Below are 17,682 nucleotides of genomic sequence, written 5' to 3' on the forward strand. Positions count from 1 at the left end.
TCGACCCTAATCTAAAACAACACAGAAGTTATACTGCAGTGCAAACAGTTACTGTACACAACTTGCATATTATAACTGTACACTGTGTAATATACACTGAGTATACCAAACACTAGGACCACCTTCCTAATATTGAGTACTTTACATTTACATTACATTTACATTTAAGTCATTTAGCAGACGCTCTTATCCAGAGCGACTTACAAATTGGTGCATTCACCTTATGATATCCAGTGGAACAACCACTTTACAATAGTACATCTATATATTTTTTTTGGGGGGGGGGGGGGTTAGAAGGATTACTTAAACCTATCCCAGGTATTCCTTAAAGAGGTGGGGTTTCAGGTGTCTCCGGAAGGTGGTGATTGACTCCGCTGTCCTGGCGTCGTGAGGGAGCTTGTTCCACCATTGGGGTGCCAGAGCAGCGAACAGTTTTGACTGGGCTGAGCGGGAATTGTGCTTCCTCAGAGGTAGGGAGGCGAGCAGGCCAGAGGTGGATGAACGCAGTGCCCTTCTTTGGGTGTAGGGACTGATCAGAGCCTGAAGGTACGGAGGTGCCGTTCCCCTCACAGCTCCGTAGGCAAGCACCATGGTCTTGTAGCAGATGTGAGCTTCAACTGGAAGCCAGTGGAGTGTGCGGAGGAGCGGGGTGACGTGAGAGAACTTGGGAAGGTTGAACACCAGACGGGCTGCGGCGTTCTGGATGAGTTGTAGGGGTTTAATGGCACAGGCAGGGAGCCCAGCCAACAGCATGTTGCAGTAATCCAGACGGGAGATGACAAGTGCCTGGATTAGGACCTGCACTGCTTCCTGTGTGAGGCAGGGTCGTACTCTGCGAATGTTGTAGAGCATGAACCTACAGGATCGGGTCACCGCCTTGATGTTAGTGGAGAACGACAGGGTGTTGTCCAGGGTCACGCCAAGGCTCTTAGCACTCTGGGAGGAGGACACAATGGAGAGACCTGTCAGGTAGGACGCAATCCAAGAGTGAGCCGCGCCGGAGATGCCCAACTCGGAGAGGGCGGAGAGGAGGATCTGATGGTTCACAGTATCAAAGGCAGCAGATAGGTCTAGAAGGATGAGAGCAGAGGAGAAAGAGTTAGCTTTAGCAGTGCAGAGAGCCTCCGTGACACAGAGAAGAGCAGTCTCAGTTGAATGACCAGTCTTGAAACCTGACTGATTTGGATCAAGAAGGTCATTCTGAGAGAGATAGCAAGAGAGCTGGCCAAGGACGGCACGCTCCAGAGTTTTGGAGAGGAAAGAAAGAAGGGATACTGCTCTGTAGTTGTTGACATCGGAGGGATCGAGTGTAGGTTTTTTGAGAAGGGGTGCAACTCTCGCTCTCTTGAAGACATTGCCCTCAGAACAGCCTCAATTCGTAGGGGGGCATGGGCTCCACAAGGTGTACAAAGCGTTCCACAGGGATGCTGGCCCATGTTGACTCCAATGCTTCCCACAGTTGTGTCAAGTTGACTGGATGGATGTCCTTCAGGTGGCGAACCAGTCTTGAAACACACAGGAAACTGTTAAGGGTGAAAAACCCAGCAGCGTTGCAGTTCTTGACACGCTCAAACCGGTGTGCCTGGCACCTACTACCATATCCCGTGAAAGGGCACTTACATTTTTGTCTTTCCCATTCACCCTCTGAATGACACACATACACAATCCATGTCTCAATTGTCTCAAGGCTTTAAAATCCTTCTTTAACCTGGCTCAGTTGGTAGAGCATGGTGTTTGCAACGCCAGGGTTGTGGGTTCGATTCCCACGGGGGACCAGTACGGAAAAAAAAGAAATGTATGCATTCACTACTGTAAGTCGCTCTGGATAAGAGCGTCTGCCAAAAATGACACAAAAAAAAGTAAAATCTATACTGATTGGAGTGGATTTAACAAGTGACATCAATAAGGGATTGTAGCTTCCACCTGGATTCACTTGGTCAGTCTGTGTCTCCAGCCACCCAAGTCATAGACTGTTCTCTCTGCTACCGCACGGCAAGCGGTACCGGACTGCCAAGTCTAGGTCCAAAAGGCTTCTTAACAGCTTCTACCCCAAAGCCATAAGACTCCTGAACAGCTAATCAAAGGGCTACCCAGACCCCTCTTTTACGCTGCTGCTACTCTCTGTTTATTATCTATGCATAGTCACACTCTATCTACATGTACATATTACCTCAATTACCTCGACTAACTGGTGCCCCCGCACATTGACTCTGTACCAATACCCCCTGTATATAGCCTCCACATTGACTCTGTACCAATACCCCCTGTATATAGCCTCCACATTGACTCTGTACCAGTACCTCCTGTATATAGCCTCCACATTGACTCTGTACCAGTACCTCCTGTATATAGCCTCCACATTGACTCTGTACCAGTACCCCCTGTATATAGCCTCCACATTGACTCTGTACCAGTACCTCCTGTATATAGCCTCCACATTGACTCTGTACCAGTACCCCCTGTATATAGCCTCCACATTGACTCTGTACCAGTACCCCCTGTATATAGCCTCCACATTGACTCTGTACCAGTACCCCCTGTATATAGCCTCCACATTGACTCTGTACCAGTACCCCCTGTATATAGCCTCCACATTGACTCTGTACCAATACCCCCTGTATATAGCCTCCACATTGACTCTGTACCGGTACCCCCTGTATATAGCCTCCACATTGACTCTGTACCAATACCCCCTGTATATAGCCTCCACATTGACTCTGTACCAGTACCTCCTGTATATAGCCTCCACATTGACTCTGTACCAGTACCTCCTGTATATAGCCTCCACATTGACTCTGTACCGGTACCCCCTGTATATAGCCTCCACATTGACTCTGTACCAGTACCCCCTGTATATAGCCTCCACATTGACTCTGTACCAGTACCCCCTGTATATAGCCTCGCTTGTTATTTTACTGCTGCTGTTTAATTATTTGTTACTTTTATTTTCTGTTTTATTTATCTATTATTTTATTTAACTTCTTAAAGCAGTGTTGGTTAAGGGCTCGTAAGTAAGCATTTCACTGTAATACCTGTTGTATTCGGCGCATGTGACAAATTCAATTTGATTTGATTTGTCATGGAAGGAGCAGGTGTTCTTCATGTTTTGAATACTCAGTGTACCAAACGTTGATTAAACGTTATTAAAATGATTGCAATATGTACACACACAAAAACCCGCCCAGTCAGCCGAGGTGCGGCACAAGAACAGTCTATAGATACTTGATATAATGTCATTGAGCATTTCACTGTGGTAATGTTAAACACTTAAAGGGAAGTGCTTGGTGTGAGGTGATGATGGGGAACTAAATGAAGTCCTTTGGTTGGGTGGAATAAGTGTCTGAGTGGTTCATTAGAGTACATTAGTTAGCATTAGCCCAAGAAACTGGTTAAATAGCATGGCAACAAACAAAAAAAACGGTTGCTAATGATAGCAAGAACAAAAAAAGATGAAGGCGTTGGTTGAGGCTTTAGATGATTTCAGCCTGATAGGTTGACTTGATGATGTTTGGGCTAAAGTGCTGGCTTGTATTTGTTCTGACAGGGTGCCGCAGTGTTCTGCATCATCACCAAGCTCATCGTCACGGAGCAACAGTTCCAAGGCTTATGCCCTGAGGTGAGTCCATTTCAGTCCAGTATACATGTACCATGTACCTACCTGCTCCAGCACGCCATACCGTGTTTTTAACAGTACAATGTACTCTACTCTGCAAAGCTCCAGCCTTTACAACTAACAAAAGCTGAGGCATTTAATATTGGGTGGTGACAGAGCTTCTGGTTGAAGGGCAATCCTGTTAATGCCTGTGTATCTGTTCTTTGTGTGTTCAGAGTGAAGTGAAGTACGAGTGTGAAACAGATGAAGACTGTGACAAGCATTTAGGGAGCTTCCTTGGAAACGGTGAGTTTCAACTCTTTCCTCTTCTTGCTTTCTCTACCATTCCCTTGCTGGGACTCCATTGCTCCTTCCTCCTCTCTCTCTCGCTCTCTCGCTCTCTCGCTCTCTCTCTCTCTCTCGCTCTCTCATGCTCTCTCGCTCTCTCTCTCTCCCTCAATTCAATTCAATTCAAGGGGCTTTATTGGCATGGGAAACATATGTTAGCATTGCCAAAGAAAGTGAAGTAGATAATATACAAAAGTGAAATAAACAAAAATGGACAGTGAGTGTAAACATTACACTCACAGAAGTTCCAAAAGAATAAAGACATTACAAATGTTGTATTATGTATATATACAGTGTTGTAACGATGTGCAAATGGTTAAAGTACAAAAGGGAAAATAAATAAACATAAATATGGGTTGTATTTACAATGGTGTTTGTTCTTCACTGGTTGCCCTTTTCTTGTGGCAACAGGTCACAAATTTTGCTGCTGTGTTGGCACACTGTGGTATTTCACCCAATAGATATGGGAGTTTATCAAAATCGGGTTTGTTTTCGAATTCTTTGTGGATCTGTGTAATTTGAGGGAAATATGTGCCTCTAATATGGTCATACATTTGGCAGGAGGTTAGGAAGTACACCTCAGTTTCCACCTCATTTTGTGGGCAGTGTGCACATAGCCTGTCTTCTCTTGAGAGCCAGGTCTGCCTACGGCGGCCTTTCTCAATAGCAAGGCTATGCTCACTGAGTCTGTACATAGTCAAAGCTTTCCTTACGTTTGGGTCAGTCACAGTGGTCAGGTATTCTGACACTGTGTACTCTCTGTTCAGGGTCAAATAGCATTCTAGTTTGCTCTGTTTTTTGTTAATTCTTTCCAATGTGTCAAGTAATTATCTTTTTGTTTTTTCATGATTTGGTTGGGTCTAATTGTGTTGTTGTCCTGGGGCTCTGTGGGGTCTGTTTGTGTTTGTGAACAGATCCCCAGGACCAGCTTGCTTAGGGGGCTCTTCTATAGATTCATTTCTCTGTAGCTGATGGCTTTGTTATGGAAGGTTTGGGAATCGCTTCCTTTTAGGTGGTTGTAGAATTTAACGTCTTTTTTCTGGATTTTGATTATTAGCGGGTATCGGCCTAATTCTGCTCTGCATGCATTATTTGGTGTTTTACGTTGTACACGGAGGATATTTTTGCAGAATTCTGCATGCAGAGTCTCAATTTGGTGTTTGGCCCATTTTGTGAATTCTTGGTTGGTGAGCGGACCCCAGACCTCACAACCATAAAGGGCAATGGGTTCTATAACTGATTCAAGTATTTTTTGCCAAATCCTAATTGGTATATTGAATTTTATGTTCCTTTTGATGGCATAGAATGCCCTTCTTGCCTTGTCTCTCAGATCGTTCACAGCTTTGTGGAAGTTACCTGTGGCGCTGATGTTTAGGCCAAGGTATGTACAGTTTTTTGTGTGCTCTAGGGCAACAGTGTCTAGATGGAATTTGTATTTGTGGTCCTGGCGACTGGACCTTTTTTGGAACAACATTATTTTGGTCTTACTGAGATTTACTGTCAGGGTCCAGGTTTGACAGAATCTGTGCAGAAGATCTAGCTGCTGCTGTAGACCCTCCTTGGTTGGTTACAGAAGCACCAGATCATCAGCAAACAGTAGACATTTGACTTCAGATTCTAGTAAGGTGAGGCCGGGTGCTGCAGACTGTTCTAGTGCCCTCGTCAATTCGTTGATATATATGTTGAAGAGGGTGGGGCTTAAGCCGCATCCCTGTCTCAACCCATGGCCCTGTGGGAATAAATGTGTGCCTATTTTAACCGCACACTTGTTGTTTGTGTACATGGATTTTATAATATTGTATGTTTTTCCCCAGTTTCCATCAGTTTGTACTGCAGGCCCTCATGCCAAATTGAGTCAAAGGCTTTTTTGAAATCAACAAAGCATGAGAAGACTTTACCTTTGTTTTAGTTTGTTTGTCATTTAGGGTGTGCCGGGTGAATACGTGGTCTGTCGTACGATAATTTGGTAAAAAAAAACAATTTGACATTTGCTCAGTACATTGTTTACACTGAGGAAAGGTACGAGTCTGCTGTTAATGATAATGCATAGGATTTTCCCAAGATTGCTGTTGACGCATATCCCACGGTAATTACTGGGGTCAAATTTGTCTCCACTTTTGTGGATTGGGGTGATCAGTCCTTGGTTCCAAATATTGGGGAAGATGCCAGAGCTAAGGATGATGTTAAAGAGTTTTAGTATAGCCAATTGGAATTTGTTGTCTGTATATTGTATCATTTCATTAAGGATACCATCAACACCACAGGCCTTTTTGGGTTGGAGGATTTTTATTTTGTCCTGTAGTTCATTCAAGGTAATTGTAGAATACAATGGGTTCTGGTAGTCTTTAATAGTTACGTCGAAGATTTGTATTTGATCATGTATATGTTTTTGCTGTTTGTTCTTTGTTATAGAGCCAAAAAGATTGGAGAAGTGGTTTATCCATACATCTCCATTTTGGATAGATAAATCTTCATGTTGTTGTTTGTTTAGTGTTTCTAATTTTCCCAGAAGTGGTTAGAGTCTATGGATTCTTCAATTACATTGAGCTGATTTCTGATGTGCTGTTCCTTCTTTCTCCGTAGTGTATTTCTGTATTGTTTTAGTGATTCACCATAGTGAAGGCGTAGACTCAGGTTTTATGGCTCATTGTTGTTCATTTTCTTCATTTTTTTGTTTGTAATTTTTAGATTTGATAAGGAAGCTGAGAGGTCAAATATACTGTTAAGATTTTCTACTGCCAGGTTTACACCTTCAATATTACAGTGGAATGTTTTGTCTAGGACATTGTCTAAAAGGGATTGAATTTGTTGTTGCGTAACTGTTTTGGTAGGTTTCCACACTACATTCCTTTCATCTATAGCATTTCTTAATATTACTCAGTTCCTTTGGCTTTGATGCCTCATGATTGAGTAGTGCTCTGTTCAAGTAGACTGTGAGGGAATGCTGTCACCTCCAGGCAGGTGTTTATCCCCCTGTGTGCTGAGGGTTCTTGTCCAGTTCTGACATTTAAGTCACCACAGACTAGTACATGTCCCTGGGCCTGGAAATGATTGATTTCCCCCACCAGGATAGAGAAGCTGTCTTCATTAAAGTATGGGGATTCTAGTGGGGGGATGTAGGTAGCACACAGGAGGACATTTTCTCTGTTAAGATCATTTCCTTTTTAATTTCTAGCCAAATGTAAAATGCTCCTGTTTTGATTAATTTAATGGAGTGAGTTAGGTCTGCTCTATACCAAATTAGCATACCCCATGAGTCCCTTCCCTGTTTCACACCTGATAGTTTGGTGGATGGGACTACCAGCTCTTTGTAACTAGAGGGCAACCAGTGGGTCCGTCTCCTCTATACCATGTTTCTTGTAGGATGAAAATGTCTGTATTTCCGATTTCTTTGATGAAGTCCAGGTTCCTGCTCTTTAGGCCAAAGGCAGATGACCTCACGCTTTTGATATTCCAGGATGAGCTAGTGAAGGCTTTGTGTTCCATAAAGTGTCCAATGTTGTTGGCCGTGTGGCATCTGGTACATGCCATTGGCTTGGGCTAGTGTAAGAGTGGGGGTTGGGCCTGTTAACCCGCTCACGGCCTGGGCGTATGTGTGACTTCCATGGTGAGGCCCTCTTTGCGGGAGTGGGGTGCATGGGGTGGGCAGGAGGGGTATAGGTCTGATCTGAGGGGGCCAAAATGGGGTGTGGGCATGGTTGATTTGGTTGGGGTGGGGGTGTGTATGTGGCTGGTGGTGTTGTGGTCTGGATGTAGGTCCTCTTGGCGTGGGTCCTCTATGTGTATGTCCGGGGGGTGGGGGGGCGCAGGTCTGGGAGAGTGTCTCACTGGTCTGGGTGGGGTGTCTATTGATCTGTTGCTCCTGTGTGAAGTGTTGGGGCTGCGTTTGAGAGCGATGTCCTTTAGAGTCCGGGCAAAGGTGGGCAGTGCTGCCTTGTATAGGTGGACCTGGTCATAGAGGCTGTTCAAGTCCAGGGTGGAGTGGTGGGCCAGGTAAACACTTGGTTTTGAGGCACAGTCAAGGGAAATACTAGTGTTTACCCGCTGTATGGTAGCAGGGTGGAGATAACCACTTGTGCAATGGGGAAAGTAAAAGAAGCTTTTTCAATCACTCCCTTGAGTGCTGTGACAACCCTTTCCTACTGTGCTCTCAGGTTGTTTGTACCTGTGTTTTATTAAGTGGCTAGGTGAACCTAGTTGGTCCTCAGACAGAAGGTCTAGGGCGCGCTGGGTGTTTGGACACAAGAGTTTAGACACACTGTGTTTGGGAAAAAGTTTTTCTTGTATATATTTCCAGCTTGAGTACAATCTGTGTCTTGGTATGTCCTCAGTGGGTGTGGGGGGGTTGTCAGGAGGGCTATCAGTGTGGCTGACAGGTGGGGGGGGGGGGTGCTCAAGGGGCGTGAGATCCCCCGGGCTTGGGGTTCTTCCTTTGTCTGTCCTGCTGTGGTGTAGATGTGGTCAAGGTCTGAGGACTGTTCTGCTGTGATGTAGACGTGGTCAGGGTCTGAGGAATGTTCTGCTGTGATGTAGACGTGGTCAGGGTCTGAGGACTGTTCTGCTGTGGTGGAGACGTGGTCAGGGTCTGGTGCGGACTGTTCTGCTGTTATGTAGACGTGGTCAGGGTCTGGGGACTGTTCTGCTGTGATGTAGACGTGGTCAGGGTCTGGTGGGGACTTTTCTGCTGTGATGTAGACGTGGTCAGGGTCTGGGGTGGACTGTTCTGCTGTGATGTAGACGTGGTCAGGGTCTGGGGTGGACTGTTCTGCTGTGATGTAGACGTGGTCAGGGTCTGGGGTGGACTGTTCTGCTGTGATGTAGACGTGGTCAGGGTCTGGGGACTGTTCTGCTGTGATGTAGACGTGGTCAGGGTCTGGGGACTGTTCTGCTGTGATGTAGACGTGGTCAGGGTCTGGGGTGGACTGTTCTGCTGTGATGTAGACGTGGTCAGGGTCTGCGGTGGACTGTTCTGCTGTGATGTAGACGTGGTCAGGGTCTGGGGACTGTTCTGCTGTGATGTAGACGTGGTCAGGGTCTGGGGACTGTTCTGCTGTGATGTAGACGTGGTCAGGGTCTGGGGTGGACTGTTCTGCTGTGATGTAGACGTGGTCAGGGTCTGGTGTGGACTGTTCTGCTGTGGTAAAGACGTGGTCAGGGTCTGGGGACTGTTCTGCTGTGGTGTAGACGTGGTCAGGGTCTGAGGACTGTTCTGCTGTGATGTAGACGTGGTCAGAGTCTGAGGACTGTTCTGCTGTGATGTAGACGTGGTCAGGGTCTGGGGTGGACTGTTCTGCTGTGGTGTAGACGTGGTCAGGGTCTGGGGTGGTCTGCTGTGGTGTAGACGTGGTCAGGGTCTGGGGACTGTTCTGCTGTGGTGTAGACGTGGTCAGGGTCTGAGGACTGTTCTGCTGTGATGTAGACGTGGTCAGAGTCTGAGGACTGTTCTGCTGTGATGTAGACGTGGTCAGGGTCTGGGGTGGACTGTTCTGCTGTGGTGTAGACGTGGTCAGGGTCTGGGGTGGTCTGCTGTGGTGTAGACGTGGTCAGGGTCTGAGGACTGTTCTGCTGTGATGTAGACGTGGTCAGGTTCTGGGGACTGTTCTGCTTTGATGTAGACGTGGTCAGGGTCTGGGGTGGACTGTTCTGCTGTGGTGTAGACGTGGTCAGGGTCTGGGGTGGAATGTTCTGCTGTGATGTAGACGTGGTCAGGGTCTGGGGTGGAATGTTCTGCTGTGGTGTAGACGTGGTCAGGGTCTGAGGACTGTTCTGCCGGTATGTAGACATGGTCAGGGTCTGAGGACTGTTCTGCTGTGATGTAGACGTGGTCAGGGTCTGGTGTGGACTGTTCTGCTGTGATGTAGACGTGGTCAGGGTCTGAGGACTGTTCTGCTGTGGTGTAGACGTGGTCAGGGTCTGGTGGGGACTGTTATGCTGTGATGTAGACGTGGTCAGGGTCAGGTGGGGACTGTTCTGCTGTGATGCAGACGTGGTCAGGGTCTGAGGACTGTTCTGCTGTGGTGTAGACATGGTCAGGGTCTGAGGACTGTTCTGCTTTGGTGTAGACCTGGTCAGGGTCTGGGGACTGTTCTGCTGTGATGTAGACATGGTCAGGGTCTGGGGACTGTTCTGCTGTGGTGTAGACGTGGTCAGGGTCTGGTGGGGACTGTTCTGCTGTGATGTAGACTTGGTCATGGTCTGGTGGGGACTGTTCTGCTGTGATGTAGACGTGGTGAGGGTCTGAGGACTTTTCTGCTGTGGTGTAGACGTGGTCAGGGTCTGGGGACTGTTCTGCTGTGATGTAGACGTGGTCAGCGTTTGGGGACTGTTCTGCTGTGATCTAGACGTGGTCAGGGTCTGGGGTGGACTGTTCTGCTGTGATGTAGACGTGGTCAGGGTCTGAGGACTGTTCTGCTGTGATGTAGACATGGTCAGGGTCTGGGGTGGACTGTTCTGCTGTGATGTAGACATGGTCAGGGACTGGGGCATTTCTGCTGTGGTGTAGACGTGGTCAGGGTCTGGGGACTGTTCTGCTGTGATGTAGAAGTGGTCAGGGTCTGAGGACTGTTCTGCTGTGATGTAGACGTGGTCAGGGACTGGGGCTGTTCTGCTGTGATGTAGACGTGGTCGGGGTCTGGTGGGGACTGTTCTGCTGTGATGTAGACGTGGTCAGGGTCTGAGGACTGTTCTGCTGTGATGTAGACATGGTCAGGGTCTGAGGACTGTTCTGCTGTGGTGGAGACGTGGTCAGGGTCTGAGGACTGTTCTGCTGTGGTGTAGACGTGGTCAGGGTCTGAGGTGGACTGTTCTGCTGTGATGTAGACGTGGTCAGGTTCTGAGGACTGTTCTGCTGTGTTGTACACGTGGTCAGGGTCTGAGGACTGTTCTGCTGGGGTGTAGACTTGGTCAGGGTCTGGTGTGGACTGTTCTGCTGTGATGTAGACGTGGTCAGGGTCTGGGGTGGACTGTTCTGCTGTGATGTAGACATGGTCAGGGTCTGGGGACTGTTCTGCTGTGATGTAGACGTGGTCAGGGTCTGGGGACTGTTCTGCTGTGATGTAGACGTGGTCAGGATCTGGGGTGGACTGTTCTGCTGTGATGTAGACGTGGTCAGGGTCTGGGTGGACTGTTCTGCTGTGATGTAGACGTGGTCAGGGTCTGAGGACTGTTCTGCTGTGATGTAGACGTGGTCAGGGTCTGGGGTGGACTGTTCTGCTGTGATGTAGACGTGGTCAGGGTCTGAGGACTGTTCTGCTGTGGTGTAGACGTAGTTAGGGTCTGGTGGGGACTGTTCTGCTGTGATGTAGACGTGGTCAGGGTCAGGTGGGGACTGTTCTGCTGTGATGCAGACGTGGTCAGGGTCTGAGGACTGTTCTGCTGTGATGTAGACGTGGTCAGGTTTTGGGGAATGTTCTGCTGTGATGTAGACGTGGTCAGGGTCTGGGGTGGACTGTTCTGCTGTGATGTAGACGTGGTCAGGGTCTGAGGACTGTTCTGCTGTGATGTAGACATGGTCAGGGTCTGGGGTGGACTGTTCTGCTGTGATGTAGACATGGTCAGGGACTGGGGCTGTTCTGCTGTGGTGTAGACGTGGTCAGGGTCTGAGGACTGTTCTGCTGTGGTGTAGACGTGGTCAGGGTCTGAGGACTGTTCTGCTGTGGTGTAGACGTGGTCAGGGTCTGAGGTGGACTGTTCTGCTGTGATGTAGATGTGGTCAGGTTCTGGGGACTGTTCTGCTGTGATGTAGACGTGGTCAGGGTTTGGGGACTGTTCTGCTGTGATGTAGACGTGGTCAGGGTCTGGGGTGGACTGTTCTGCTGTGCTGTAGACGTGGTCAGGGTCTGAGGACTGTTCTGCTGTGGTGGAGACGTGGTCAGGGTCTGATGTGGACTGTTCTGCTGTGGTGGAGACGTGGTCAGGGTCTGAGGACTGTTCTGCTGTGGTGTAGACGTGGTCAGGGTCTGAGGTGGACTGTTCTGCTGTGATGTAGACGTGGTCAGGTTCTGAGGACTGTTCTGCTGTGTTGTACACGTGGTCAGGGTCTGAGGACTGTTCTGCTGGGGTGTAGACTTGGTCAGGGTCTGGTGTGGACTGTTCTGCTGTGATGTAGATGTGGTCAGGGTCTGGGGTGGACTGTTCTGCTGTGATGTAGACATGGTCAGGGTCTGGGGACTGTTCTGCTGTGATGTAGACGTGGTCAGGGTCTGGGGACTGTTCTGCTGTGATGTAGACGTGGTCAGGATCTGGGGTGGACTGTTCTGCTGTGATGTAGACGTGGTCAAGGTCTGGGGTGGACTGTTCTGCTGTGATATAGACGTGGTCAGGGTCTGAGGACTGTTCTGCTGTGATGTAGACGTGGTCAGGGTCTGGGGTGGACTGTTCTGCTGTGATGTAGACGTGGTCAGGGTCTGAGGACTGTTCTGCTGTGGTGTAGACGTAGTTAGGGTCTGGTGGGGACTGTTCTGCTGTGATGTAGACGTGGTCAGGGTCAGGTGGGGACTGTTCTGCTGTGATGCAGACGTGGTCAGGGTCTGAGGACTGTTCTGCTGTGATGTAGACGTGGTCAGGGTTTGGGGAATGTTCTGCTGTGATCTAGACGTGGTCAGGGTCTGGGGTGGACTGTTCTGCTGTGATGTAGACGTGGTCAGGGTCTGAGGACTGTTCTGCTGTGATGTAGACATGGTCAGGGTCTGGGGTGGACTGTTCTGCTGTGATGTAGACATGGTCAGGGACTGGGGCATTTCTGCTGTGGTGTAGACGTGGTCAGGGTCTGGGGACTGTTCTGCTGTGATGTAGACGTGGTCAGGGTCTGAGGACTGTTCTGCTGTGATGCAGACGTGGTCAGGGTCTGAGGACTGTTCTGCTGTGATGTAGACGTGGTCAGGGTTTGGGGAATGTTCTGCTGTGATCTAGACGTGGTCAGGGTCTGGGGTGGACTGTTCTGCTGTGATGTAGACGTGGTCAGGGTCTGAGGACTGTTCTGCTGTGATGTAGACATGGTCAGGGTCTGGGGTGGACTGTTCTCCTGTGATGTAGACATGGTCAGGGACTGGGGCATTTCTGCTGTGGTGTAGACGTGGTCAGGGTCTGGGGACTGTTCTGCTGTGATGTAGACGTGGTCAGGGTCTGAGGACTGTTCTGCTGTGATGTAGACGTGGTCAGGGACTGGGGCTGTTCTGCTGTGATGTAGACGTGGTCGGGGTCTGGTGGGGACTGTTCTGCTGTGATGTAGACGTGGTCAGGGTCTGAGGACTGTTCTGCTGTGATGTAGACATGGTCAGGGTCTGAGGACTGTTCTGCTGTGGTGGAGACGTGGTCAGGGTTTGAGGACTGTTCTGCTGTGGTGTAGACGTGGTCAGGGTATGAGGTGGACTGTTCTGCTGTGATGTAGACGTGGTCAGGTTCTGAGGACTGTTCTGCTGTGTTGTACACGTGGTCAGGGTCTGAGGACTGTTCTGCTGGGGTGTAGACTTGGTCAGGGTCTGGTGTGGACTGTTCTGCTGTGATGTAGACGTGGTCAGGGTCTGGGGTGGACTGTTCTGCTGTGATGTAGACATGGTCAGGGTCTGGGGACTGTTCTGCTGTGATGTAGACGTGGTCAGGGTCTGGGCACTGTTCTGCTGTGATGTAGACGTGGTCAGGATCTGGGGTGGACTGTTCTGCTGTGATGTAGACGTGGTCAGGGTCTGGGGTGGACTGTTCTGCTGTGATATAGACGTGGTCAGGGTCTGAGGACTGTTCTGCTGTGATGTAGACGTGGTCAGGGTCTGGGGTGGACTGTTCTGCTGTGATGTAGACGTGGTCAGGGTCTGAGGACTGTTCTGCTGTGGTGTAGACGTAGTTAGGGTCTGGTGGGGACTGTTCTGCTGTGATGTAGACGTGGTCAGGTTCAGGTGGGGACTGTTCTGCTGTGATGCAGACGTGGTCAGGGTCTGAGGACTGTTCTGCTGTGATGTAGACGTGGTCAGGGTTTGGGGAATGTTCTGCTGTGATGTAGACGTGGTCAGGGTCTGGGGTGGACTGTTCTGCTGTGATGTAGACGTGGTCAGGGTCTGAGGACTGTTCTGCTGTGATGTAGACATGGTCAGGGTCTGGGGTGGACTGTTCTGCTGTGATGTAGACATGGTCAGGGACTGGGGCTGTTCTGCTGTGGTGTAGACGTGGTCAGGGTCTGAGGACTGTTCTGCTGTGGTGTAGACGTGGTCAGGGTCTGAGGACTGTTCTGCTGTGGTGTAGACGTGGTCAGGGTCTGAGGTGGACTGTTCTGCTGTGATGTAGATGTGGTCAGGTTCTGGGGACTGTTCTGCTGTGATGTAGACGTGGTCAGGGTTTGGGGACTGTTCTGCTGTGATGTAGACGTGGTCAGGGTCTGGGGTGGACTGTTCTGCTGTGCTGTAGACGTGGTCAGGGTCTGAGGACTGTTCTGCTGTGGTGGAGACGTGGTCAGGGTCTGATGTGGACTGTTCTGCTGTGGTGTAGACGTGGTCAGGGTCTGAGGACTGTTCTGCTGTGATGTAGACATGGTCAGGGTCTGGGGTGGACTGTTCTGCTGTGATGTAGACATGGTCAGGGACTGGGGCTGTTCTGCTGTGGTGAAGACGTGGTCAGTGTCTGAGGACTGTTCTGCTGGGGTGTAGACTTGGTCAGGGTCTGGTGTGGACTGTTCTGCTGTGATGTAGACATGGTCAGGGTCTGGGGTGGACTGTTCTCCTGTGATGTAGACATGGTCAGGGACTGGGGCATTTCTGCTGTGGTGTAGACGTGGTCAGGGTCTGGGGACTGTTCTGCTGTGATGTAGACGTGGTCAGGGTCTGAGGACTGTTCTGCTGTGATGTAGACGTGGTCAGGGACTGGGGCTGTTCTGCTGTGATGTAGACGTGGTCGGGGTCTGGTGGGGACTGTTCTGCTGTGATGTAGACGTGGTCAGGGTCTGAGGACTGTTCTGCTGTGATGTAGACATGGTCAGGGGTCTGAGGACTGTTCTGCTGTGGTGGAGACGTGGTCAGGGTCTGAGGACTGTTCTGCTGTGGTGTAGACGTGGTCAGGGTATGAGGTGGACTGTTCTGCTGTGATGTAGACGTGGTCAGGTTCTGAGGACTGTTCTGCTGTGTTGTACACGTGGTCAGGGTCTGAGGACTGTTCTGCTGGGGTGTAGACTTGGTCAGGGTCTGGTGTGGACTGTTCTGCTGTGATGTAGACGTGGTCAGGGTCTGGGGTGGACTGTTCTGCTGTGATGTAGACATGGTCAGGGTCTGGGGACTGTTCTGCTGTGATGTAGACGTGGTCAGGGTCTGGGGACTGTTCTGCTGTGATGTAGACGTGGTCAGGATCTGGGGTGGACTGTTCTGCTGTGATGTAGACGTGGTCAGGGTCTGGGGTGGACTGTTCTGCTGTGATATAGACGTGGTCAGGGTCTGAGGACTGTTCTGCTGTGATGTAGACGTGGTCAGGGTCTGAGGACTGTTCTGCTGTGATGTAGACGTGGTCAGGGTCTGAGGACTGTTCTGCTGTGGTGTAGACGTAGTTAGGGTCTGGTGGGGACTGTTCTGCTGTGATGTAGACGTGGTCAGGGTCAGGTGGGGACTGTTCTGCTGTGATGCAGACGTGGTCAGGGTCTGAGGACTGTTCTGCTGTGATGTAGACGTGGTCAGGGTTTGGGGAATGTTCTGCTGTGATGTAGACGTGGTCAGGGTCTGGGGTGGACTGTTCTGCTGTGATGTAGACGTGGTCAGGGTCTGAGGACTGTTCTGCTGTGATGTAGACATGGTCAGGGTCTGGGGTGGACTGTTCTGCTGTGATGTAGACATGGTCAGGGACTGGGGCTGTTCTGCTGTGGTGTAGACGTGGTCAGGGTCTGAGGACTGTTCTGCTGTGGTGTAGACGTGGTCAGGGTCTGAGGACTGTTCTGCTGTGGTGTAGACGTGGTCAGGGTCTGAGGTGGACTGTTCTGCTGTGATGTAGATGTGGTCAGGTTCTGGGGACTGTTCTGCTGTGATGTAGACGTGGTCAGGGTTTGGGGACTGTTCTGCTGTGATGTAGACGTGGTCAGGGTCTGGGGTGGACTGTTCTGCTGTGCTGTAGACGTGGTCAGGGTCTGAGGACTGTTCTGCTGTGGTGGAGACGTGGTCAGGGTCTGAGGACTGTTCTGCTGTGGTGTAGACGTGGTCAGGGTCTGAGGACTGTTCTGGCTGGGATGTAGACATGGTCAGGGTCTGGGGTGGACTGTTCTGCTGTGATGTAGACATGGTCAGGGACTGGGGCTGTTCTGCTGTGGTGAAGACGTGGTCAGTGTCTGAGGACTGTTCTGCTGGGGTGTAGACTTGGTCAGGGTCTGGTGTGGACTGTTCTGCTGTGATGTAGACGTGGTCAGGGTTTGGGGTGGAGTGTTCTGCTGTGATGTAGACGTGGTCAGGGTCTGGTGCGGACTGTTCTGCTGTTATGTAGACGTGGTTAGGGTCTGGGGACTGTTCTGCTGTGATGTAGACGTGGTCAGGGTCTTGGTGGGACTTTTCTGCTGTGATGTAGACGTGGTCAGGGTCTGGGGTGGACTGTTCTGCTGTGATGTAGACGTGGTCCGGGTCTGGGGTGGACTGTCTGCTGTGAGTAGACGTGGTCAGGGTCTGGGGTGGACTGTTCTGCTGTGATGTAGACGTGGTCAGGGTCTGGAGACTGTTCTGCTGTGATGTAGACGTGGTCAGGGTCTGGGGACTGTTCTGCTGTGATGTAGACGTGGTCAGGGTCTGGGGGTGGACTGTTCTGCTGTGATGTAGACGTGGTCAGGGTCTGGGGTGGACTGTTCTGCTGTGATGTAGACGTGGTCAGGGTCTGGGGACTGTTCTGCTGTGATGTAGACGTGGTCAGGGTCTGGGGTGGACTGTTCTGCTGTGATGTAGACGTGGTCAGGGTCTGGTGTGGACTGTTCTGCTGTGGTAAAGACGTGGTCAGGGTTCTGGGGACTGTTCTGCTGTGGTGTAGACGTGGTCAGGGTCTGAGGACTGTTCTGCTGTGATGTAGACGTGGTCAGTGTCTGGGGACTGTTCTGCTGTGATGTAGACGTGGTCAGGGTCTGGGGTGGACTGTTCTGCTGTGGTTTAGACGTGGTCAGGGTCTGGGGTGGTCTGCTGTGGTGTAGACGTGGTCAGGGTCTGGGGACTGTTCTGCTGTGGTGTAGACGTGATCAGGGTCTGAGGACTGTTCTGCTGTGATGTAGACGTGGTCAGGTTCTGGGGACTGTTCTGCTTTGATGTAGACGTGGTCAGGGTCTGGGGTGGACTGTTCTGCTGTGGTGTAGACGTGGTCAGGGTCTGGGGTGGAATGTTCTGCTGTGATGTAGACGTGGTCAGGGTCTGGGGTGGAATGTTCTGCTGTGGTGTAGACGTGGTCAGGGTCTGAGGACTGTTCTGCCGGTATGTAGACATGGTCAGGGTCTGAGGACTGTTCTGCTGTGATGTAGAAGTGGTCAGGGTCTGGTGTGGACTGTTCTGCTGTGATGTAGACGTGGTCAGGGTCTGAGGACTGTTCTGCTGTGGTGTAGACGTGGTCAGGGTCTGGTGGGGACTGTTATGCTGTTATGTAGACTTGGTCAGGGTCAGGTGGGGACTGTTCTGCTTTGATGCAGACGTGGTCAGGGTCTGAGGACTGTTCTGCTGTGGTGTAGACCTGGTCAGGGTCTGGGGACTGTTCTGCTGTGGTGTAGACGTGGTCAGGGTCTGGTGGGGACTGTTCTGCTGTGATGTAGACTTGGT

At 50.4% G+C, this 17,682-nt stretch overlaps 1 protein-coding gene across 1 annotated transcript in view; it reads left to right on the forward strand.

Moving 5' to 3' along the window:
* Nucleotides 1-17,682, forward strand: part of LOC115204882 (P2X purinoceptor 3) — a 34,643-nt gene that overhangs the window by 804 nt on the left and 16,157 nt on the right. The window contains exons 3-4 of the mRNA XM_029770485.1: nt 3,545-3,616; nt 3,829-3,898. Of these exons, the coding sequence (XP_029626345.1) occupies nt 3,545-3,616; nt 3,829-3,898 (142 nt within the window). The remainder of the gene's footprint in view (nt 1-3,544; nt 3,617-3,828; nt 3,899-17,682) is intronic.

The sequence above is a fragment of the Salmo trutta genome, chromosome 13 (genome assembly GCF_901001165.1).
Source record: "Salmo trutta chromosome 13, fSalTru1.1, whole genome shotgun sequence".
Taxonomy (NCBI): domain Eukaryota; kingdom Metazoa; phylum Chordata; class Actinopteri; order Salmoniformes; family Salmonidae; genus Salmo; species Salmo trutta.